This window comes from Lithobates pipiens, unplaced genomic scaffold (assembly GCF_037356315.1).
Source record: "Lithobates pipiens isolate NorthernLeopardFrog02 unplaced genomic scaffold, aLitPip1_a1.2 Scaffold_1, whole genome shotgun sequence".
Lineage (NCBI taxonomy): Eukaryota > Metazoa > Chordata > Amphibia > Anura > Ranidae > Lithobates > Lithobates pipiens.
The window spans coordinates 209,663,804-209,689,448 of NW_027507685.1; the positions used below are offsets into that span (position 1 = coordinate 209,663,804).

The 25,645-nt window shown below is 43.4% G+C and overlaps 2 protein-coding genes across 2 annotated transcripts in view; both read right to left on the reverse strand.

Moving 5' to 3' along the window:
* The window catches only part of LOC143982508 (cytochrome P450 2G1-like), a 76,689-nt gene extending 56,763 nt beyond the window's left edge, over window positions 1–19,926 (reverse strand). Inside the window, exons 1-5 of the mRNA XM_077481321.1 lie at window positions 19,497–19,926; window positions 11,747–11,909; window positions 9,747–9,896; window positions 7,075–7,235; window positions 3,978–4,154 (exon numbers count right to left, since the gene is read on the reverse strand). Coding sequence (XP_077337447.1) covers window positions 3,978–4,154; window positions 7,075–7,235; window positions 9,747–9,896; window positions 11,747–11,909; window positions 19,497–19,658 — 813 coding nt within the window. The 5' untranslated portion in view covers window positions 19,659–19,926. The remainder of the gene's footprint in view (window positions 1–3,977; window positions 4,155–7,074; window positions 7,236–9,746; window positions 9,897–11,746; window positions 11,910–19,496) is intronic.
* Window positions 19,927–25,239: 5,313 nt separating this feature from the next.
* LOC143982515 (cytochrome P450 2G1-like) overlaps window positions 25,240–25,645 on the reverse strand; it is a 70,796-nt gene continuing 70,390 nt past the window's right edge. Inside the window, exon 9 of the mRNA XM_077481333.1 lies at window positions 25,240–25,496. Within this exon, the coding sequence (XP_077337459.1) occupies window positions 25,285–25,496 (212 nt within the window). The 3' untranslated portion in view covers window positions 25,240–25,284. The remainder of the gene's footprint in view (window positions 25,497–25,645) is intronic.

A 25,645-nucleotide genomic window follows, 5' to 3' on the forward strand; every position in this document is an offset into this window, starting at 1 on the left:
GTTACTTACCTTGTCCCCAAGATCCTGCAATGTCCTCCCGATGTGTCCACGGGCTGTGTCTTCCGTCCGATTCATCACTGTGCCGGGCTACGTTCACTGCAAGCGTCGCAATGCATGGGAGGCAGAGCCCGGCGGCAAATTCAAAAAAGTGAAAAATACAGAACACATTCAATACACTGTAATCTGTAAGATTACATTACTGTATCAAATCATTTTCCCTTCCTTTTTGTCCCTAGTGCTTTGTCCATTGCCCTGCCAGCACTTTTACATTATATATACTGTTCTTTCTGCCTGGAAACTTAAAAAAAGTCCATGGCATCCAAAAAGCTTCCCTTTAGGTCAAAAGCAGTTTTAGACCAGCTAGAAAACAGCGATAGTGAACTAGAAACACTTGCAGAATTGAGCGATAGTGATTCGTGGCGAAATTCGTCATGAGACACTGAAAGTGGAGACAGGAAAAAATTGTTAGGCCAGTAATGTTGACGAAGAGGTTAGTATTGAAGAAGAAAAGGAAAAATCACCTATGTGGTGGACTTTTAAGGCACGATAATTTAAATAAAAAGGTTTTAGCAGAATGTTTTTATGATTTCAAAAAAATGTTTATTGGAAAAAATGTATAGAAGATATACACGATCAGCTATACTTTTGACAGCTGATTGGGGAGTTATATGCCCAGTTATGTCCACTCGCTCTCACATCCTCCTCATTTGGTTGTAGGATGTCAAGAGGAGCGGTCATAAAAACCTCTGCCTTTCAAGGTAAAAAATGTTTTACTTTTCTCTTGAATCCTTTTATTAGCTCATGTTTTAATTTCTTCCAGCCGGCCATATACTATATAATGTGGAGCACTATGTTTAAATGGAAGCATGTCTTGGGTCAACTTTTATACCTCTCGGGTGTTTGAGCGCCTTTAATCTAATATTAAATATATATAGTGACTTTTTGAAAAATGAAAATAAAAATATTAAAATTATAACTATATATTTATAAAAATAAGTCTCTTATTTGCCTATAAAATATTATGGTGCACCGAGGAACACCCTTTGCTACTTGTATATTTATACTCTGTATATGTATATATACACACACATTAAATATTAGGCTTTTTTTTTTCTCAATAAAAAACCCTGCCTATACTATATAGGCTATAGACTAGACAGATACTTATATCTATTATTACTATTTATTATTTTATAGCTGTGGTCCCACATTTCCCCACCTGCTCCTACCGCGTGGGAATAATTCTTCATCAACAGGTACCAAGCCTTTTTTCAGTTATGATAAAAAATGTAACAAATGTATATGAAGAAATGATGGATATTACTATACTTATAGACTTTTTATCTACAATTCACAGGGTTTTTCTTTTCCCGACTCCAGTGGGTCCTCGGGCTCCTCCTGCCCTTTGGTCTTCCTTCCCTCTGTGGAAGAGGGGGCGCTGGGTCAACGGTGGGTTGCTATCCCTTCCTGGGTCTGACATTTGTATATATACTTATACCACCAAGGATTTTTTGGATGAAAACTTGAAAGCATTAAGACTCTCATATGTTTTTAAAGACACAACTCTGGGAATGTTAACCATATAGTCATAATATTTGTAGGTGTTTTTTCCAAAATATTGCACTTTAATAACAATGTATATTAGTAGACATCAATGTCAATACCATGCACTTATTTATTGTAAAATTTTAGGAACATAGTTTCTTCTTGCTAAATACCCTTGAAGAAGGAGACCACTTAGTACTCTGAAACGTGTCAGGTGCAAGAAGTATAGACTGTACTGTATTACATTATATATGATGATGTAAACGTTTTTAGATGTGTTTAAACATTCCATGTTTTTTATATTATATCTTCTATACACTTTTTCCAATAATCATTTTTTTTAAATCATAAAAACATTCTACTAAAACCTTTTTTTTAAAAAGTCCACCACATAGGGGATTTTTCCTTTTCTTCAAAAGTGACGACAGCGACAATTCTGTGAGTAAATTTCAGTGTTTTTGATTTGATTACATTATTGAATACCAATAGAATGACACAAATATTAATTTTCACAATGTCTGTTGCCTCAGTTTTTATAATAGCAATTTGCATATACTCCAGAATATTAAGAAGAGTAATCAGATGAATTGCAATTAATTGCAAAGTCCCTCTTTGCCATGAAAATTAACTTAATCCCATAAAAAAACATTTCTACTGCATTTATGAAGAAGGCTGGAGGATCAGGGCACCACCAATGTAGACCTTGTTCAGGAATGGCAGCAGGCAGGTGTGAGGGCATCTGCATGCACAGTGAGGCGTAGGCTTTTGGAGGATGACCTGGTGTCAGGAAGGGCAACAAAGAAGCCACTTCTCTCCAGGAAACATCAGGGACAGACTGATATTCTGCAAAATGTACAGGGATTGCACTGTTGAGAAATATATGTATTTTTCACTGATTTAGTTTTTTTTTGTATTCTAAAACTCAAAGTAATGGCTGTTCCACTGATTGATACATTTTTTGCAGTTTGGATATTTGTATCCCTTCTCCAGCGCAGCGTTTGGCCTTTGGCTGTATTTTAATTGCACTGTTGAGGACTGGGGTAAAGTCATTTTCTCGAATAAATCCCCTTTCCGATTTTTTTGGCCATCCGGAAAAAAACCTTGTCCGGAAGAGAAAAGGTGAGCACTACCATCAGTCCTGTGTCATGCCAACAGTAAAGCATCCTGAGACCATTCATGTGTGTGGTTGCTTCTCAGCCATGGGCGTGGGCTTACTCACAATTTTACCTAAGAACACAGCCATGAATATAGAAAAAAAAAATGGTACAAAAACGTCTTCCGAGAGCAACTTCTCCCATCCATCCAAGAACAGATTGGGGACAAACATTGCTTTTTCCATAAGGCAACAGTGATAACTAAGAGGCTTGGGGAACAAAACATGGCAATTTTGGGTCCATGGCCAGGAAACTCCCCAGACCTTAATCCCATTGAGAATTTGTGGTCAATCCTCAAGAGGCGGGTGAGCAAACCCCCTCCCCCACACACAAATTCTGACAAACTCCAAGCATTGATTATGCAAGAATGGGCTGCCATCAGTCAGAATGTGGCCAAGAAGTAGATTGACAGCATGCCAGGGTGAGGTCTTGAAAAAGAAGGGTAAACACTGCAAATATTGACTCTTTGGCCCCTTTCACACATGTGAATGGTATGTCCGTATTTCATCCATCCGTTTGCGGATGAAATACGGGCCATACATTCATCCCTATGGGATAGCGGGTGTCTGCGGATGAGCATCCGCAGACACCCGCTATTGTCCGCCTCCGCAAATGTCCGATTCTGCAGACGGAGGAAAATCCTATTTTTCTGTCCGTCTGCAGAGCGGATCGGATGAACACGGACACACGGTCCGTGCTAGTTCGATCCCCATAGAGGAGAGCGGAGAGCTGACAGGGCGGTCCCCGCACAGTGTGCGGAGACCGCCCTGTCCGCAGCCGGCTCAGCGGGGACAACGGAGCGATCCCCTCTGAGCGAGCGGATCATCACGGGGCAGATCTTTACTGATCCGCCCCGTGTGAAAGAGGCCTTTGCATAAACTTAATGTAATTGTCAATAAAAGCCTTTGACACTTATGAAATGCTTGTAATTATACTTCAGTATACCATAGTAATATCTGACAAAAAGATCCAAAAACACTGAAGCAGTAGATTTTGTGAAAATTCATATTTGTGCCATTCTCAAAACTTTTGGGCATGGCTGTATTTTAAAAACCTGAATCCCCAGTAAGTGGCTGGGATTCAGCTTTTTCCACTCCCTCCCCTGGGACCCTAAAGCAGCTGTCTAAGCTGCCTTATGCTGGCGTTGGCCCTGCACTTGGGTCTCTGAAACCCAAGGAGTTCTGCGTGTTTTATATTATTTTTAGTAAGCTATGTTTTCTAGAATAGCATACAGTAAAAACAGTAGGTACTTTGATTATGACAAAAGCAAATTCAAACCTGTTGCATTTTTAGTAGGAACACATCAATATAGTCTCGTGGCGAAGAAGGGTCTAGAGTCTTCTCATGTTCTCTTACTATCTCCTCCGCATAGTCCAGCTGTGCTTGGTAATTTTCGGTGAGTTTATGGTGAGGTCCCGGAAAATATTTCAGGATGGACGGTATGAAATTGTACATCTGTGAAAATAAAAAGTAAACAAAGGAATACCTTACTAACGGTCAGTTTGTGTCTGCAGATTTGCCTCCAGAGTAACGCAGAATACCAGTTTATTCAATAATGTTTTAAAGTACCAAAATAATTAAATAGTACACATTGTATTTTTGCTACATTATGATTCAAGATGTCTTAAATGTTTACAATTTTTCACAGCACTGTCTGAATATTAAAATTACAAAATGCATATAAACCCATGTTAAAAGCATGCATTTTATGAATTGCATGTGTATTGGCCCCTAGAAGAAACAAACGGGGGAAGAAAAACTGGTGATATGCGGGGAAATCATTGTATATTTGCCAGGTTCTAAACCTTCCCTACTCTATCAAAAATGAATTAAAATATTTAGATACATCCAATTAGAGAGTAGGGATGAGCTTGATGTTCTGGTCGAACAATGTACTGCGCCATCGCAGTGCATTGCTGGCTTATGATTGGCCAAGCATGCACTGTGACCTCGCATGCTTGGCCAATCACAGTGCTGGCAGCGAGGAGAGCCATAATTAGCCACAGGCAGGGTGCCTGTGGCCAATTATAGCTCAGGGGGTTTAGTACATGCCCCACACTATATAAGGCCACTATCACGGTGGCCTTGTGCAGTGTGTTGCAGCATTCAGGGAGAAAGCAGGATAGGCAGTGTGTTCTTTTCTTGTGAACCTAGCGCTGTTAAAGTGGGTGTTGTGTGCCTCCAGCACAGTATACACCTGCAGATACCCATTATTGCTGGTGTTCTGTAATACAGGCATCTGTAGCATTTACAGTGGGTGGTATGTGCCTCCTGCACAGTATACACCTGAAGCTACACCTTATTGCTGGGGTTGTTCTGTTTCTGTAACACAGGCAGGCAGCTGCAGTAATTACAGTCGGTGTACTGTGTCATCTGCTCAATGTGCACCTAAAGCTACCCATTTGCTGGTTTTCCCATCTCCCTGCAGGCCATTATAATGTCTGGAAGGCCAACAAGGAGAGGCAGACAATCACGAGGCAATAAAAGAGGGCAAGCAGGCTCTGTGTCTAGAGACAACAGTGCTGGTCGTGGACGCGGTGCCTCATCATCAGCACGTAGCCATGGGACACGCTTGTCCTTATTTTCGGCAGCTGGACGTGTTAAGCTGCATCATGTCGAAGACTTGGTAGAGTGGATGACCAAGCCCTCCTCATCCTCCTCATCCTCTCTCACCCAGGCTCAGTGTACTAGCAAAGCAGCTGCCAATGTGTCCTCTTCCCTCGTCTCAATGTCATCAGTCACTCCTTCCCTAGACCCACCATGTCCTCCTGAGGAGTCCCCCGAACTGTTTGAGCACTGAGTTGGGTACATGCTCCAGGAGGATGCCCAGCGTTTTGAAGGCTCTGGATGATGATACCCAGCTAGAGTAAGGCAGTAGCGTGAGCACAGAGAGAGGGGATGCTCAATAAGGACAGCAATCTGGCAGTCATGTTCCACCAGCTGCAGCATACTGCCAGGTTTGCTCCAGTGATGAAGAGGGAGGGGATGATGAGGTCACTGACTCCACATGGGTGCCTGATAGGAGAGAGGAGGAGGAGGAGGAGGAGGCATATCTCCAATGAGGCAGCTTAGGGGCAGCACACCGACTGAGTCACACCTCAGAGCTCCGCCTGTGCAGGGCGCTGCCTCTGCACGTTATTCCAAAAGTTCTTTGGTGTGGGCCTTTTTTGAGACGGGTGCATCAGATCGCACCGCTGCTATCTGCAACATATGTCTCAAGCGTATCTTGCGTGGCCAAAACATCAGCCGCTTGAGCACCACATGCTTGAACAGACATATGTTGACCTGCCATGCAGCTTGTTGGCAAGCGTACCTTGAAGACCCACACCAAAGGTCAAAGCGGACCTCTCCTTGCTCCTCATCAGCTAGGATCTCCAACCCCACTAGACCTTCAGTCCTCTCTGAAACCTGCACTGAGAGGAATGAAGGTGTAGAATTAGGTGTTTCACAGCCAAGTACTTGCGGGCACTCTGCTAGCAGTACACCCACGTCTGATTGTACCAGGCAAATTTCCCTGCCCCAGCTGCTGGACCATCGAAAGAAGTTCACTCTCAGTCATCCACATGCCCAGCGGTTGAATGCTAGCTTGGATAAATCTGAGTCTGCAGCTTTTTAAATGCTTCTGTTCTTTGACAGCTGCTGGCCTCATTCCAGCATCCTGATTTTGGCTATGATGCATCGCCATCTGTCTGTCCACCTGCAAAATGGTTGATGTGGTCAGTCTCTGGGTGAGGACCAAACCCGATTTAAGCCAGCTAAGCCTGCAGTCTCATGCTTTCGATAGCGCTAGTTACATGTGCTCAAGCTACCTGTTTGTCTGTCCTGATATGCTGTTCGGATTCCTTTGTTGACGATCGGATATCAAACTATTCTTTGAACGCTTCCTGCCTTTTGACTACGGAGTGGCCCTGACTATTCTGAAGCTTGCCTGCCTTGTAACTGGACTGTCATTGAACCACTCTGCCTGTCTGCCAACCGCAAGTACCTGTTTGCTTTGCTTAGCTCATGCCTGCCCCAGCGTTGTGACTAGGCACTATTGCATTGTGTATAAGTCCTGGGGGCAATGGAATACTGGTAGGCCTCCTTGCCTTATGGGAAAGGGGGCTGCTATAGGTGAAAAACACAGGAGCTAGCTATAGTGTCTGACCACTTACGTTAGGCCACTTTGTGGTACATTGATGTTTCCTTAGAAAAGATAATAAAGCCTTTACAGTACACGTTCCACATCCACACTCCAGCTGAGTCATAAAAAAAAAGACAGTGGAAGGTCTTGTTGTTCCAGAGATTCCACAAAGGAATCACCAGACACTATTCTATTGGCCTGTGTATAGTCAGTTGATAATTCCAAGGACTTTGACACCATCACAAATTTTACCTGAACCCAGATATTGTCTACCCGCCGGACATTCTCAGCTATCAAGTCCAGTAGTTTCTGCAGCTTTGGATCTGTATATTCAAACCTTCTCCCAAAGAGGACTGAACAGATGACATTAGAAACTGATTGACGGATAATGAATGTTGAATCGAAGACAGTACCTAAAAAACATAATGAGAATGTGAAGATCAAGGCTAATATTAGGACCGCCAAAAAGATAGCATAGACAGCAATGAGCAGCAATGGGTAGATTATCAGGACATGGGGCAGTTCAAATACCCAATGAGTCCAAAGAGGCAATAAACTAATCTGTCTACATATGTCAACAATGCAAAGAATTAGATATATAAAGTTTTAGTTGTTAGTCATTTACAGCTTAAGTAACAATATCATTTAGAGACAGCCTCTGAACAACACAGTTGCGCCCTATAAAAGGCCAAGACATTGGCTGACTTCAAGAAAAATCCCTTGCCAATGAAATCATTTAGTTTAGGTTTCATAAATTTTACGACAACCTGACTTTTTTTACTTTGACAGAACTACAGTGCCAAAAGCCATAAGAAGTTACCCTTAACTCCATCTTGGCTCTGGTCACATGACACAGCCAAGGAGAGGACTTCCCCTCACTCTGAACTGCTGCTTTGTCTGAAGTATGGTAAGTGAACTTAAGGAAGAGGAAGGGGGAAATGTCTACTGGGGGAGGTCAGCGCTAGGGGAAGGGGTGTTTTTTATTTATTGGGAAAGGGGGGGGATTTAGGGCAGTGTTGGAGGTTTGTACTGGGGGGGCTGATAATTTATCCTACTTTGGTAGCTTCTCTTGTACGTTGGTCTACCGATTATTATCTTACAAGCTATGTGTATGCATTGTATTATATCATGCATGAGAATGTTTTTGATATATATTCACATTTCAGACTGAGCACCAATCTTTCCCTGAAGAAAATTAACTTGAAATCAAATTGTGTCATATGTCATAATTTGTCAGTTTGAATGTTATAATATACATTTTGTAACATATCTAAAGTAGGGTGGTTATGATGTAATATCGTTTTTTGGCCACTTTTGGTCATTTATAGTATTAGCCTTGGTGTTTTATGGAAGTTTTTATTTAATTTCTACTACAAATTTTTTTTATTTTAATTTTTTTTGTGTTACCTGAAAAATCCTAGTTTGCGCTCTTTTTTGTTCTCTTCTGAGTGCTCACAGTTATCCCCAGTTCTTTACAATCCTAGCAACAACACTGAAGATTTATGAATCTTCTGTAACATCAGTGATAGGTTTGTTCACATGGCAGAGAATCTAAGCAGTTGACACATTGGTGACAAGTCAACACCCCATTGTAGGGCTTGCGGTTGGTTCAGGTAACAGACAAATCTAATCAAGCATCCAGACAGAAATTCAAGGAAGACAAACGACCACAACTAGGATACAATGTAATTTCAGTTGTGTTTTTTTTTTTTCCATTTATTATCATTATTGTAACCAGTTACATTTCCTAGTCTAAAATAACTTAGGGCAACCCAGGTGTCTTGTCATTGCAAAAGTGAACATTTTGACCAACCTTACTAGCTATGACAGTAGGGTAGCCTCACATTGGTAGGTAATCAGCAGAGAAGACTTCTTGTTACCCCCGTAAAAGGGTTCTCTTGGATAAAAATTACATAGATTACAATTTAATATAGCAATATTTATTTCAGATACTCAGCACATACAGTATACAGCATAGTCTAAGATCCTTCAATCTCTTCCAGACCACAGGGTCTTCACCTATGCAGAATGTGTTTGATCTCCTAGCAACAGAGACCCTTTTATTTGATTGGGTAAGACAGGGCCAAATCTTGTAAGGACCCCTTATGGCTCATTTAAGACCTCCTCTGCTGGTGATTTCCACTTAAACCTCATATTGCAAGGAATGTTTTTAAGAGCTGCATCAGAATGTTTATGTGGTCCTCAACTAATATTTCTATTGTCCTCCAGCATAATACAGGTGATTAACTCCTACCTGGATCACCCATATCTGTTGTAGATTGAGGCTCCTGCAGCCAAATCATAGGCAACCAAGTCTTAAAGAGGAAGTAAACCCTTCCAAACCACTTGGACCTACAGGTAAGCCTAGATTAAGGCTTACCTGTAGGTCCAAGCAATATCTCCTAAACCTATATGGTTTAGGAGATATTTGCCCGAAAATGGGCACCGCTGTCTACGGCGCATGCGCCGTAGACAGCGGCGTGCAGGCGCACTAAATTCGGCAAGTCCAAGAATGGATTTGCCTAATTTGTCGACTCCCGTGCGCATGCGCGGGAGTGACGTCATCGCGGCTTCGCCGAATGGCAGCGGCGGAGCTGCGAGACGCGACTCCCGTGCGCATGCGCGGGAGTGACGTCATCGCGGCTTCGCCGCTGTGATTCGTCGGAGCTGCGAGACGCCACCAGCAACATGGATGCGGCAGACTACAGGGGACAGCGGCGACTTCGCTGGCTCCTGTGTCAGGTAAGTGACACATAATGAGCTACTATGCGATGCATAGTAGTCCATTAGGCTTTACCTTTGCAGGGAAAAAAAGAGGAAGTAAACCCATCAGGGTTTACTTCCTCTTTAAGGCAAGTGCAAATCACCAGACACAGTCTCCCAAACACTATACTTTACACCTAATGTGAAAGCTGTCTGCCCACCTTTGGTTTCCTGGAAAAACTCCAAAAGATGCTGAACTTCTTCTTGTATACGTTCTTCAATGCTCCTTTTACCCATTCCAAAGTTGCGCAAGGTAGTTAAAGAGAATCGCCTGAGTTCCTTCCAGCGTTCACCATTGCTAAAGAAAATTCCTAGTACAAAAGCAGAAAATATATGTCAAACCCAGCATTTATATCTAAATATTTCCTTTTCTTAAAGAACTCAGAGAGCTGAGACAGATAAACTTGTCCTTTCTAGCTGACCTGCTAAAGTAATGTAAGAGGCAAGGGACACAAAATGTCTTTTTATTTTTTATCTACAATTAAGCTCCACTAGGGTGAAATGTTTCGGTGGGTGGAGTGGGTTTTGAGGGCCAGTGTTCACACTGGAACTTGAACAAAAAAGTGTTTTTCAGCCCAAAGAAGAACAGAGCGCAGCTTCCTAAAAAACAGCTTATTGTAAATACCCTTATCAGCGTAGCACAGTTGGTAGTACTTCCACCTGGTAGCACTATGGTCATCAGTTCAAATCCCAACCCCGACAATACCTGCCTGGAGTTTGCATATCCTCGCTGTGCTTGTGTGGGTTTCTCCCACTCTAAAGACATGCTGATACCATATTTGAATAATTTCTAAGTTGGCCTTAGTGTATGAATTTTAGTTAGAGACTCCAGATTGAAAGTTCCCTGGGGACAGGGACTGATGTGAATGTGCAATGTAAATAGCTGGCAATATGTAAATATCTGCAAATAGAGCTTTATTTCTCAAAAAAAAAAGTGTAGGAACTCCCTCCTTTTTGGGTAACCCCTTGTCTCTGCCTCCTACACACCTTTGGGTACTGTTCCTTGGTCCCACCTCTTTTTAAAGAATACAGAACCAAGTATTATTTTGTGGTGTTAAGTAATTTGTATGCAGTATGTTAATGATAAAAAAAAAAGGCATTAAAACTTTTACTACAACAATAGATACCACCTCAGCAGCAAAAGATCCCTCCAGTAACAATAGACCCCGGTCCCAGCCATATGAGATCCCCCTAGCAATAACAGATCCACCCAGAAACAATAGATCTTTCCCCAGCAACACAAGACCCCACCCCAGCAACAATGGTTTCCCTCAGCAATATCAGATTCCCCAGCAACAATACTGTATATCTCCTGAGCAACAAAAGACACAACCCCAGCAATAATAGATTCTCAGCAACAATAGGCCCCTAACACAACATTATACTCCCACCAACAACAATGGGCCCCCTGTTATAAAATACCACAGCAGTAACACCCCAGCAACAATAGACCCCAAGCAGCAACAACAGCTCCTTCAGCAGCAAGCAGCAATAAACTTCTCCCTCAACAGTAGATCCCTCCCAGAAACAACTGACCCCTCAGCAACATAAGATGCCCCCTAGCAACAATAGACCTCACCCCGTGCAAAATAGATCCCACAGCAGCCAGCATCATAGACCCTCCAGAATATATTAGTATTACATGCATTCAGTGCTGGAGGTGCCGGAATTGTGCTCCCCTGAAACAAAGCCCTGGCTGTAATAAATATAAAATATAATTTCTACTATGCACATGGAGGCAGCCATATTTCCTCATTACAAACAGGCTCTGCTAATCCTCTTATCTCAGTGCTAATAATGAAAAAAAATAATAGGCGCTCTGCCATCTCTTATGATGTCAAACACCCACCGTCCCACAACTAATAGGATCCTTGCCTTGCTTTAGGTCACATGGCATCTAATCTGCCCAGCAGCAGCAGCAGCAGCAGCAGTTTATTCATGGCAAAAAAAGAGTGACTTTTTTTTTTACGCAAAATAATACTTTGAATACATACTGCCGACCTATGTCTAAATGCTTCCCGTTCAATTTTTAAGAGTATACCTATGTTAAAGGGGTTAATCCAGAAGACAACAGCAAAAAAGCATTAAATAAATTGTTTCTTGCATCACATTGTAATAAATATAAAGAATAGGATAACAATTGACTTGTAAAAGAACTGACCATATCCTTTGCTGGTAATATCTACAATTGGGACCTCTGCTCTGCCACTGAATTTCTCTGCATGGTCAACTAAAGCTTCCTTCACAGCCTTGTATCCGACCAGCACCACTGCAGGCTGTGGCCCGATGTACAACGTGTAGACAGGTCCATATTTCTTACTGAGCTAGAAGAGGAAGAAAGTTAGTTATATATCCATTTACCATTCTAATTTACAAAATGTTGCATTTTGTATGGGGACATCTGTCTCCAAATGGAATCTTTAAAATGCAACGCTTTACGGCTAACAGTATTCTAGTAGTCAACCGAATTCAAATAGACATTTTCAGCGCAATATCCTTCACATGGGAATATATGAGTTTTTCACCTCACCCAATGTTTGGTGGCGGCTCCTGTGGCTTCTGATTGCCCAATAAATAAAAATCTAATAAAAATTAGAATACTACCAATAACATACAAAGCAATCGACACCATCCACCCCCCCCCCCCCCCCTATCTCGCGCCAACCTCATCTCAAAAATATCAACCACACCACTCTTTCCTCCCAAGATCTCAGTATCTAGTTTTCTTGTCACTCCCACGCTTAGCTCCAGGATTTCTCCATAGCCGCTCCCATGGGACCAAAGACCAAACTCAAAACACTATTTCTAATATATTAAATAAAGACGACTAGACCCAATTTTGTGGTATGAATGGCTGCAGCCCTTTATTATTGGCATAAAAAAATACATTTTATCAATAATAAATTATTATTTATAACAATAACGTGCTATTGCTTCAGTTGGCTTAAGTGCGCATGTGCCGCATGACGTCGGCACATGCAAATACAGGGGTATCTCCTAAACCATGCAAGTTTAGAAGAGATCCAGTGCAGCTACAGGTAAGACTAATTATAGGCTTGCTTGTAGTTTAAAGTGGTTGTAAAGGGTTTACAACCACTTTAAATACCCCTGAACCTTGGCTTTAATTATTAGAATTTGACAACAATCATAATGCACACGGAAATGTCCATGAACCTTATGAGCCACCTTGATATAGGTTTCCAAATTACATAATGACGGGAGAAACTTTTATTGAATGTGCAAACCAGAGGTGTAATTTTACAATCCAAATAAAAATCAGTCATTGCTGTTACAACAACTCCTACTCGGTACTAGAGGTCGACCAATTATCGTGGGGGTGATTCTTGGCAGCCAATATTTACTTTTTTGAAGTATCGGTCACAAACTTACCGATGTTACCAATATTGCTTCAAAGGGTTGTACCGGGATGATGCCTGGAGCGGACGGTTGGCATTCTTGTAACAACCGATGCGGCTCAGTTATGACTAGCATCAGGAGGGGACATCCCCCCTCCTGCTGCCTTCCGCCGTATGCCCAGACTCTCCGGTCCCACTGGGAGGCCCTAGCGACATGCCGGCATGTCTGCTGGCTGGCAGATCTGCTTTTTTTGCGGGTCTCGGATCTAGTGACCCAGAAGCGATGTCATGACATCACTTCCAGATTACTGGCATTCTAAAGGCACCAGTTTTAAAAAATAGAAAGTATTCAAAAACGCCAATTTTGGCATTTTGAATACTTTCAAGTGCAGTGGAGGGGTTTGGGGTCTTATAGACCCCAGATACCTCCATAAATAGTACCTGTTCTGCCTAATACTGTCACAAGGGATGTTTACATTCCTTGTAACAGCAATAACAATGATTAAAAAACAAAACAACATTTAAAAGGACAGTGTAAAAATAAAAAGTTTAAATCTACAGAATATCGGCATCTGATACTGGCAGCCTGAAAGGCAGGCAAAAAAAAATAAAAATTGGTATCGGCCCTGAAAAAACAATATCGGTCAACCCCTACGCAGTAGTCTTTTTAGCAAAAAGATAATTACAGAGATAATCACTCTATGTAACACTAACAAAAGCCACCTTTGGAACTGAGTCAGTCATATCACTCTCTATGTGATAATAATTGCTGAGCTTTCTGCATAGCTGAGCAATAAAAGCATGTGCCAGTTATATGTATAGCATATCTGCAAGGTCATCTAATCAAGTGTTACTATATTTAGCAGTCATTTTTCTAAGCCTATATTTAGAACATTTCCGGTTTTAGATTGTGAATGGACAAACCTGTCCTAGTCATCTCCAGAGACAACCTATCGCACAGAAAGGAGATGTAAGCAATATTGCTGGAATCTATAAAGAGCATATCAACAAGTTAATTAAATGAAATTGGGGGGCGTGGCCTGGCTGGAGTCTGGGCCTAGGCTGCCATTCATCTCACTTCATGCACATGGACAGGGGCATTGCTAGCTCTGCAAAAGATCTGAGGTTAGGGCCCATAGCAGTGGTGTTGGCGTTTCAATCATCATGGCACCATGTTTGATATGGTATAAAAGTGATTGATGTGCATGGTCTCTATTGTTACTTTCTAATACATAATGAAGTGGTTCAGCTCACCATATTGCAGAATCAGTGGAAGCCATGGGCGTATCACTTGCCACATCTCCTGCCACCAGATGCAGCGTGTCACCTTCAACCATCACCTATCACCAGATGCAACATGCCAGCATTGTCCGTCACCAGATGCAGCTTTTTAACTTGTCACCATCACCTGCCACCAGATGTGGATTGCCACATCTCCTGCCACCATTTGCAGATTGCCACTTGCCGTGTCACTTGCCACCATTTCTGGATTGTCACTTGCCATGTCACCTGCTACTAGATGTGGGTTGTCACTTGCCATGCCAGCCAGTGCCACCAAATGTGCATTGTCACTGAATTGGTGGCAGGCTGGCAGCACTGGTCCATTTACTGAGGGCAGAAGAGCAAAGATGCGGGGTGGGCAGTGAGAGATGATGTAATCTCTCTGCTCCCCACTGCACCTCTGACATTAAAGAGGCCCGTGTTTTGACAAAATGAGCACCCGCCCTGTGAGGGCGTAAGAGCGCTGATGTATGGCGGGCAGTGAGAGATGATGTCATCTCTTTGCTCCCCGCCGCACATCACTCCTACATTGAAGTGGCCCTGCCGTAAGGGTGGAAGAGTGGTGACGGGGAGCGGGCAGAGAGAGATGATGTCATCTCTGCTCGTCCGCCTGCTTGTCTCTCTCCTCCCCCTCTAATGCAGCCCCCCCAACCGCGACCTGCTGTTTAGCAAGAGAGAGACTCATGGCTATGAGCCCCAATAGCCACCCCCTGGTGACGACTATGCACATGGGTATGCTTTGTGATGTGCAGTTTATTGATCTTTTCCTTTGACAATGAAATATCAAGTTTCAAAGATATAATAATAATGATGGGTACCTAGCATGCTAATAAAAAGCTAAAAGAGGATTAAAAGTCCAAAAAAAAAAACAAAACACATTTTTGGGGTCTACAGATTATCGAAAAACAGAAGCTTCCTAAGTATTAATGTTACCATAAAAAAAAAAAAAAAATCACTCATTGACTTTTGAAATGCCATTTTTGTCAAGATATTGTCTTGCTTTGCTCTCATTCTCTTTGTAATTTCTCCCATGTTTAACCCCTTCACGCCTAAGGGTGAAGCAAGTCATAATGCCCAAGCCCAATTTTGCAACTTTGACATGTGTTAGTAAAACTGTACATATCACCACAACTACTGTACTTTGTGCATCCAGATGGATTATACCCTGACAAATTGGGCTCTGATTTGGTGGTAAATGGTAATGGATATCTCATGATTTTTTATTTATTTTTTATTATCCAAGGAAACCTGGCCTGAAATGTAATTGTATATTTGTTGCTAGTACCATAACCTGCCACCAAAGAACAACCCAAAATAAATTCTCCTGCTCATGACAATCGCAGAAATACCACATATGTGTATGTTAGTTGTTGTTTGTACCCGTAGTACAGCCCGAAACAATAAGTGCACATTTTGCTTTTTTTTGTTTTGTTTATCCTACCTATAACACACTGACACTAACTGACACTGATACTTATACTAATTTAAAAAAATTAAAAATACTGACCCTGTTCTCGACCTTTGACCCTGACATTAACTCAAACACTAACCCTAACCCCTTTTTTTCCTTTTATCCTTGCAAGGACAGAAAAATATACAATGTATCTGTCTCATCCATTCACAGAAACAGAAGACACAGGTCGGGCTTCACAGTGACTGATAACTGATGAAGTAAAAGTAAAGCAGCGTCCGGTATCCAGTAGATGTAGGTTTTAAAGACGTTTTATTTGAAATCACAACCATAGAATGAGGCCAAAGACTCCCCCTTCATCAAGGCTGCTGTTTAGAGTTATTAAAAATCCTGCTGGGGCTGCCTTTTGCACACGGAGTGCGGCGTTCTCTCAGCACAAAGGTTCAATCCATATACAGTGTCTTGAAAAAGTATTCATACCCCTTGACATTTTTTACATTTTGTCATGTTACAACCATAAACATAAATGTATTTTATTGTGATAGACCAACACAAAGTAGCACATAATTGTGAGGTGGAAAGAAAATGATAAATGGTTTTCAAGATTGTGGAACCACCTTTCACTGTAATTATAGCTGCAAGTCTTTTTGGGTAAATGTTTGCCCATTTTTCTTTGCAAAATAGCTCAAGCTCTGTCAGATTGGATACAGAGCAGCGGTGAACAGCAGTTTTCAAGTCTTGCCACAGATTCTCAAATGGATTTAGGTCTGGACTTTGACTGGGCCATTCTAACACATGAATATGCTTTGATCTAAACAATTTCATTATAGCTCAAGATGATTAGGGTCATTGTCCTGCTGGAAGGGGAACCTCCGCCCCAGTCTCAAGTCTTTTGCAGACTCTAACAGGGTTTCTTCTAAGATTGCCCTGTATTTGGCTCCATCCATCTTCCCATCAGCTCTGACCAGATTCCCTGTCCCTGCTAAAGAAAAGAATCCCCACAACATGATGCTGTCACCACCATGTTTCACAGTGGGGATGGTGTGTTCAGGGTGATGTGCAGTGTTAGTTTTCCGCCACATAGCATTTTTCTTTTAGGCTAAATGGCTTTCATCTTGCCACTCTTCCATAAAGGCCAGATTTGTGGAGAGCACAACTAATAGTTGTCCTGTGGACAGATCCTCCCACCTGAGCTGTGGATCTCTGCAGCTCCTTCAGAGTTACCATGGGCATCTTGGCTGCTTCTCTGATGAATGCTCTTTTTGCCCGGACTGTCAGTTTAGGTGGACGGCCATGTCTTGGTAGGTTTGCAGTTGTGCCATACTCTTTTCATTTTCGGATGATAGATTGAACACCCATGAGATGTTCAAAGCTTGGGATATTTTTTTTTATAACTTAACCCTGCTTTAAACTTCTTGAAAACTTTATCCTTGACCTGTCTGGTGTGTTCCCTGGCCTTAATGATGCTGTTTGTTCACTAAGGTTCTCTTAAACCTCTGAGGGCTTCACAGAACAGCTGTATTTATACTGAGATAAAAGTACACAATTTTTTTTACTAATTAGGTAACTTCTGAAGGCAATTGGTTTGACTAGAATAAAGGGGACTGAATACAAATGCACACCACACTTTTCACATATTTATTTGTAAATTATGAAAACTATTTATCATCCACTTCACAATTATGTGCCACTTTGTGCTGGTCTATCACATAAAATCCAAATAAAATACATTTGTTTTTGGTTGTAACATGACAAAATGTGGAAAATCTCAAGGGGTGTGAATACTTTTTCAAGGCACTGTATGCATTTCATTTGTGTATTTATTTGTTTGCCTCACGTTTATCTTTAACCACTTGCTTACTGGGCACTTAAACCCCCCTCAGTCCCAGACCAATTTTCAGCTTTCAGCGCTGATGCACTTTGAATGACAATTGCGCGGGCATACAACACTGTACCCAAATGAAATTTTTATCATTTTTTTCCCACAAATAGAGCTTTCTTTTGGTGGTATTTAGTTACAGCTCGGAGTTTTATTTAATGCTAAACAAACAAAAAAAGATGCAAAAAAAAAAAAATCATGTTTTAATAGTTTGTTATAAAATTTTGCAAACGGGTCATTTTTCTCCTTCATTGAAGTGCGCTGATAAGGCGGCACTGATAGGCTGCATTGGTGGGCACTGATGGGCTGCATTGGTGGGCACTGATAGGCTGCACTGGTGGGCACTGATAGGCATAGTTAAGGCGGCACTAATAGGCACAGATAAGGCGGCACCGATGGGCACAGATAAGGCGGCACTGATGGGCAAAGATGGGCACAGATAAGATGGCACGGATGGGTGGCACGGATAAGTGGCACGGATGGGTGGCACGGATGGGCACTGATAGGTACCACAGATAGATGGGACTGATGGGCACTGATAGGTGGCACTGATAGGTGGCTCTGATAGGTGGCACTGCTGGGCACTGATGGGCGGCACTGCTGGGCACTGATGGGCGGCACTGCTGGGCACTGATGGGCGGCACTGGGGTGCAGCACCTTTGAGGCAGATTGGGTGGCACTGTGGGTGGCACTGTGGGTGGCACTGTGGGGTGGCACTGTGGGGTGGCACTGTGGGTGGCACTGTGGGTGGCACTGTGGGGTGGCACTGTGGGCACTATGGGCACAGACGGGGGGCACTTACTTTTACTTTTAGTTATACTTCAGGATGGCACTGCGGGAGGCAGGTGGGCACTGGCAGGTGGCATGTGGTGCCTTGCATTGCTGGCCGTGATCGGGACTGATGTCCCGATCACGGCCACCGGTGATCGGCTTTTTTTTTTCTCCTCGCGCTGTCAGCGCGAGGAGGAATAATAGCCGATTACCGGCTCCGTTCTATCACATGATCAGCTGTCATTGGCTGACAGCTGATCACGTGATAAGGGGTCGGGATCGACCCCTTACACGGATCGGTGATCAGGCGAGTCTCACGGACTCGCCGATCACAGAGCGCGCCGCGCGCGCCCCTCAGGGGGCGCGCAGGCCGCTTGTAACCGGGACGACGTCAATAGACGTAGTCCCGGAAATCTAGGTCCGCGCTAATGCCGTCATTCGGCAATAGCGCGGTACCCAAGTGGTTAAAGTGGTTGTAAACCCTTACAAACCACTTTGACCAGTAAGCCTAGATTAAGGCTTACCTGTAGGTCCAGGAAATATCTCCTAAACCTACACGGTTTAGGAGATATTTGCCAAAACACAGGCACTGCTGTCTACGGCACATGCGCCGTAGACAGCGGCGCGCAGGCGCACTGAGCGCGCCGCTGTCAGCTGCGATATACCATGAGTGGCGGCTCCCGTGCGCATGTGCGGGAGTGACGTCATTGCGGCTTCGTCAAATGACAGCGCCGGAGCAGCGAGACCCACCGAGAAGATGGAGGCTCCATACACAAGGGGACAGCGGTGACTTCGCTGGCTCCTGTGTCAGGTAAGTGACACATAATGGACTACTATGCAATGCATAGTAGTCCATTATGCTTTACCTTTGCAGGGAGACAAAGAGGAAGTAAACCCATCAGGGTTTACTTCCTCTTTAAAGCAGCAACTCCTAGTGACTACACAAAGCCAAGAGCATACATTATTCTGTGCTCCATCACATTTTAGCTTTGTAAACTCTTTCACCCAGAAAAGCAGATTCAAATGCGCTTACAGTATGCATAAAACTGAGGAATGATGTCTGGATTGTGTATGCCAACCCATTACATCCCGACTGTCATTTTTGACTATTTTTCCCCTCTAAATAAATCATCCCCAGTGTATTAAATTAGGAAATACATGCTTTTTGCTACATATTGACTGATCAGGCATCATGATTCTTGCCATTGCTCACCTCTAGTATAGGCTTGTGTGTCTCTCGGCTCTTCAGATGTAGAAGGTTTCCCAGGACAGGTAGAGGTGTAGGTCCTGGAGGGAGATGACCTCGCCTACCAAACACATTCCTGACAAGGAACAGTATGAGTACAGCTATAAGAAGGCACAGGCTCCACGCCATGTCTGTGTTCTCACATACAACACACTGCTAGGCAGGGCTGTAAACTCAGGAAGTATATATATATACAGCAGACCAAGACTTGAGCATATAGGAATCTGGAGGGTAGGAAGGAGTGTTTCCTACAAGTTGTCACACCCTCTATTAACTCTTAATTCCTCACAGTGCTGTAATGCTAAGTCTGGGATATTTTCTGTGTTACTATTTGACAGCTTGTTATTTTGCGTTGGCGTTATTGTATATAGCAGTATCTTATCTCTGCTGTTCCACCCTCTGCTCCTTGTCCTCTATATATGACCTCTTCCGGTTACTATAACCATTTCCTTTAAAGTCTTTAAAGTCTTCTGTATCTCCGGGGCCAAAAAAAAAAAAAGTTAGTACTTCGGAGATGCTATCTTTAACCACTTCAATACCAGACACTTAAACACCTTCCTGCCCAGACCAATTTTGAGCTTTCAGCGCTGTCGCACTCTGAATGACAATTGTGCGGTCATGCTACCCTGTACCCAAATGAAATTTTTATAATTTTTTTCCCACAAATAGAGCTTTATTTTGGTGGTATTTGATCACCTCTACGTTTTTGTTTTTTTTGCTAAACAAATAAAAGAAGTTTCAATTTCCAAACTTTGTAAATAAGTATGTTTTCTTCTTCACTGATGGGCACTGATGAGGTGGCACCAATGAAGTGGCACTGATGAGGTGGCATTGATGGGCACTGATATGTGGCACCATTAGGTGGCACTGATGGGCCACACGGATGGACACTGATAGGTAGCACCAATTAGCACTGATAGCTGGCACGGATTGGCATGGATAGGCGGCATGAATGGGCATGGATAGGCGGCACAGATGGGCATAGATAGGGGCACTGATAGGCAACATGGATGGGCACTGATAGGCGGCATGGATGGGCACTGATAGTTGACATGGATGGGCACTGATAGGTGGCACGGATGGACAATGATAGCTGGCACGGATGGACACTGATAGGCGGCATTCTGTTGTTTTGTTTTGTACTGATGGATGCCAATCAGTGCCAAACAATAATGCATTCCAATCAGTGATGCCCATTGTGGGCACTGATTGGCATCCATTGTGGGCACTGATTGGCATACATTGTGGGCACTGACTGGCATCCCTGTTGGTCTAGGATGGCATACCTGGTGCTGGGCATCCCTGGTGGTCTGGTGGCGTCCCTGGTGGTCCAGTGTGGGCATCCTCGGGGGGGGGGCTGTACTGATAATCGATCAGCACAGACCCCCCCTGTCAGAGGAGCAGCCAATCGACCCTTTGGAGATCGTAGTTGCGGGTGTCAGACTGGCCCCCCGCAACAATGATCGGCACGATGCACGCCCCCGGGGGCGCGCAGCGGCTCAAAATCCTGAGGACGTCCGATGACGCCCAGTCAGGATTTTGAAACCACTTTGCAGCCGTCATTTGCCTATAGGGCGGGTGGCAAGTGGTTAATGTCTGAGCTAATATGTCAGACCTCTGTGTTATTATCTCAGAATGCTGATATATTATAACAGAGTGCTCTGAGTTAAAGCGGAGGTCCACCCTAAAGTGGACCTTCCGCTCATCGGAACCCTCCCCCCCTCCGGTGCCACAATCGGCACCTTTCAGGGGGGAGGGGGGTGCAGTTACCTGGATAATCCAGGTAACAGCACCCACTTCCGGGATAGCTGTCTGCGGAAAGGGGCGTAACTTACGCCCCTTTCCGCAACTGCCTGCCCCTTCCCGCAAGTGCCCCGCTGCCTGCTGGGAAACACACAGCTCCCAGAGGCAGCGGGGAGCGTCCTTATTGCGCCGCGCGATTCGCGCATGCGCAGTAGGGAACCGGGAAATGAAGCCGAAAGGCTCCATTTCCTGATTCCCATACCCAAGATGGCGGCGGCAGGACCCGACAGACGACCGAGCGATCGGCTTCGGGTGCCGACATCGCGGGCGCGCTGGACAGGTAAGTGTCACTATTTTAAAAGTCAGCAGCTGCAGTATTTGTAGCTGCTGGCTTTAAAAAAAAAAAAAAACGCGGAGTCCCGGTGGACTCCCGCTTTAATATGTCAGAATTCTTTGTTAACCACTTCAGCCCCGGAAGGATTTACCCCCTTCCTGACCAGAGCGCTTTTTGCGATTTGGCTCTGCGACACTTTAACTTGCGACAATTTAAAAAAAAAAACCCTTTTATTTTACTTTTTGCTATAATAAATATGCCCCAAAAATATATATAAAAAAATGTTTTCCTCAGTTTAGACCAATCCATATTCGTGCACATATGTTTGGTAAAAAAAAAAGTGCAATAAGCATTTATTGATTGGTTTGCGCAAAAGTTATAGTGTCTACAAAATAGGGGATAGTTTTATGGCATTTTTATTAATTTTTTTTTTTACTAGTAACAGCGGCGATCAGCGATTTTTATCATGACTGCAACATTATGGCGGACGCATCGGACAATTTTGACACATTTTTGGGACCATTGGCATTACTGCAGCGATCAATGCTTTAAAATTGCATTGATTACTGTAAAAATGTGACTGGAGGATGGGCTTGTGTGACGTGGACACTGATAGCTGCTCCCGATGGCAAGGAGCAGGCGATCTGTATCCTGTCATTAGGCAGAACGGGGAGATGCTGTTTACATCGGGATCTTCCCGTTCTTGAGCTCCGGGACACGGATTCAACAAGGTGTATGGATTTTGGTCCATATTAACATGATAGCATCACACAGCTGCTGCAGATTTGTCGGCTGTACATCCATGATACAAATCCCCCGTTCCACCACATCTCAAACGTGCTGTATTGGATCTGGTGACTGTGAAGGTCAATGGAGAACAGTGAACTCATTGTCATGTTCAAGAAATGGGTTTGAGATGATTTGAGCTTTGTGACATGGTGCATTATCCTGCTGGAAGGAGCCATCAGAAGATGGGCACACTGTATTCATAAAGGGATGGACGTGGTCAGCAACAATACTCAGGTAGGCCGTGGCATTAAAATGATGCTCAATTAGTATTAAGAGGACCAAAGTGTGACAAGAAAATATCCCCATACCATTACACCACCTCCACCACCAGCCTGAACTGTTGATATAAGGCAGGATGGATCCATGCTTTCATGTTGTTTACTCCAATTTCTGACCCTACCATCTGAATGTTGCAGCTGAAATAGAGACTCATCAGACCAGGCAACGTTTCTCCAATCTTCTATTGTCCAATTTTGGTGAGTCTGTGCAAATTGTAGCCTAATTTTCCTGTTCTTAGCTGACAGGAGTGGCACCCGGTATGATCTTCTGTAGCCCATCTGCTTCAAGGTATGATGTGTTGTGTGTTCAGAGAAGGTGTTCTGCATACCTTGGTTTAAATGAGTGGTTATTTGAGTTACTGTTGCCTTTCTATAATTTCAAACCAGTCTGCCCATTCTCCTCTGACCTCTGACATCAACATTGCATTTACGTCCACACAACTGCAGCTTGCTGGATATTTTCTCTTTTTCCAACCATTCTCTGTAAACCCGAGAGGTGGTTGTGAATGATGTGACAGACCAAGCTGGGACAGGGGCTTTTGGAGAAGACTGGGAAATCTTTGTTTCAGCTCCTCATGTCCCTCTTATGTGTGTAAGTTACCCCGTGGCTATTAGGGGCACAGTGTGACTGAGCAAATAATGGACAACTACTTAATGGACCCTAAGAATGTGGTTTGGATTACTTCAAATGGGACAGTAATATTTATCAACACAAATTCCTCAAGAAATCTATGATAAATTGTATCATAATATGATAATGGTGGAACCTTGTGTAGCACTGACCCCCCCCTGGTTTTGTTGGCTTACCGTTACCGTCTCCACCTCGTTGCTCATCTAGGGGTTCCCGAGGTTGATGGCCCAATAAACTGTAGAGACTGACACTTGAATCCATTTGGAAATTTTTATTTGCAAAAACCATTGAACAGAACACAGTCTCTCAGTAGGATATAGAGGGTTGGTGTAGTAAAGCTCAGGTACTCTTGTAGCTGCTGACACTTGAAATGATTGATGATTTGATTGTTGATTTGCAACTGGATATTTCAACTATCGGATAAATCCCCTTTTATTTTGAGTTTGACATTAGTTTGAGACATTTCTGAGATCATTACAAATTTATTGACAAGTGCATGTGACCTGCAATTGACCTCCTTTTGACCTGCATTTAACATGCTCAAAGCTGGTTTTGTATTCTAATAGGCTTATGAAAATGCAAAACTCATCTAAAGCACTTCAACGGATTTTGGACAAAATATCATACGCATGTAAATTTAGTTTTTGGTCTCAGAACAATAAAGGTTCTGAGGGTTAATTGTGTAGGTAGGCCTTAACACCAGTCTGGCCAGGCTGTGTTTGGAAGTTCTGCCTGGTCATGTGAACGGTGAGGTGCACATGACAGGCTAGAACCAGGTCTGGTTGGATGCTTAGGTATCGGCCTTCTTGGAGCCAATCAGTGAGAGTGCTGGGGCCCGCTGAGGAGTCTGGGAAGGGGTGCGGGTCACGTGTTCAGGGTTCCGGAGTTGTTCGAGAGACCTGTGTGGTCTGTTTTGGTTCCAGGACCGGGGTAGCCCCCTGAGGGGTCCCGATCACGGGGTGTTCGACACCACGAAAACATGTTCCTGTCGGTGGCCCCTGATAGACCTGCCTGGTCTGGGGTAGGGATCCGTCCGTTCCCAAGTCTCAGAACCTGCTGGTCTGAGGCACAGTAACTGAGGGAGGATTCAAAGTGTCCGTGTGGGCTCTCGGCTTGGAGAGACACTGCAGCTCGTGGAAGTGACCGGGGAGGACTCTTCGGAGGAGGGCCGGCAAGTGGCATCCTGAGAAGTGCCTGGTTAGTGAGTTGAGAAGGACATTGGCGAATTCACACTTTTGCAGTACCTTTGAGGAGACGGGAAATGTTCCAGGTACGGAGGAAAAAGGTTCCTGTTCACCCTTAGTTGATTGTTCAAGTTTGAGTCAACGTGCTGACTGCCATGATATCTGGCTAGAGATCTGTTCAGCCTTGAAGTACCCAGCTGCGAGGTGGCTACTCTCTGGGTGGAAATAGAAACTTTGCTAGACCTGCAGTTCAAGGTGCCTGAGTTCTTCACCCATGCCCTCTGTTCCTTAAGAGACTGTGTTAATTGAGAGTTCTTACTGCAAAATAAAACCTTTTAAAGAGGACTTCATCTGCGTCAGTGTTCAAGTCTTTGGGTATCAACCCTGGGAACCCCTAGAAGTGGAAGAGCAGGCCAAGAGAAGGTAACTGGTAAGCCCATAAATTCAAAGCCGCCCTGCAACGAGTTATGGCCGCTACATTCGAAAATTTTGAGTTAAATTTTTTCTTATTTTTTTATATTTTTAAGATACGGTGTGTAATTTTTAATCCTTATGTTGTGCTGTGGTGAATTTATCAGTAAGTGTTGGCCAACCTCCCCAAGCACTTTCTATACCTCTGCCTTTAAAAAGGGACACATGTGTAAACTATAGCATGATTTTATATATATATATATATATATATATATATATATATATATAGTAAGTTGTACTTATATAAATTGCATTATGTCTATTAGTTAAAAGAACAATAAAAGTTTAATTTAGTTTATTGCAAGAAAATAAAAAAAGTAAAACTTTAGTTTGAACTTTTAGATAATAAAGTGCCATTCCGGGGAATAACACACATTTTGTAAGCACGAGGCAGGTGTCCAGCACTGCTGAGCTCAGGGGTTAGGTCCAGATCTTCTCGGGGCACTGTTGTGGTCAAGGTGAACTTCTGCAGGAGGGTGGTGAAGAACAGAAAGAGCTCCATGCGAGCCAGACTTTCTCCTGGGCAAATCCTCTTTCCTGTGGTAAAGGACATCAAAATTAAATCAGAAATTGATACAACATGAATTTAGAAAGAATATAAAATATTTTTCATTTGTAACTAACATGGTGATGTTCATTTAGGGTTGTGGATACCAACTACAGACACTCAAACACAAGGCCCGTGG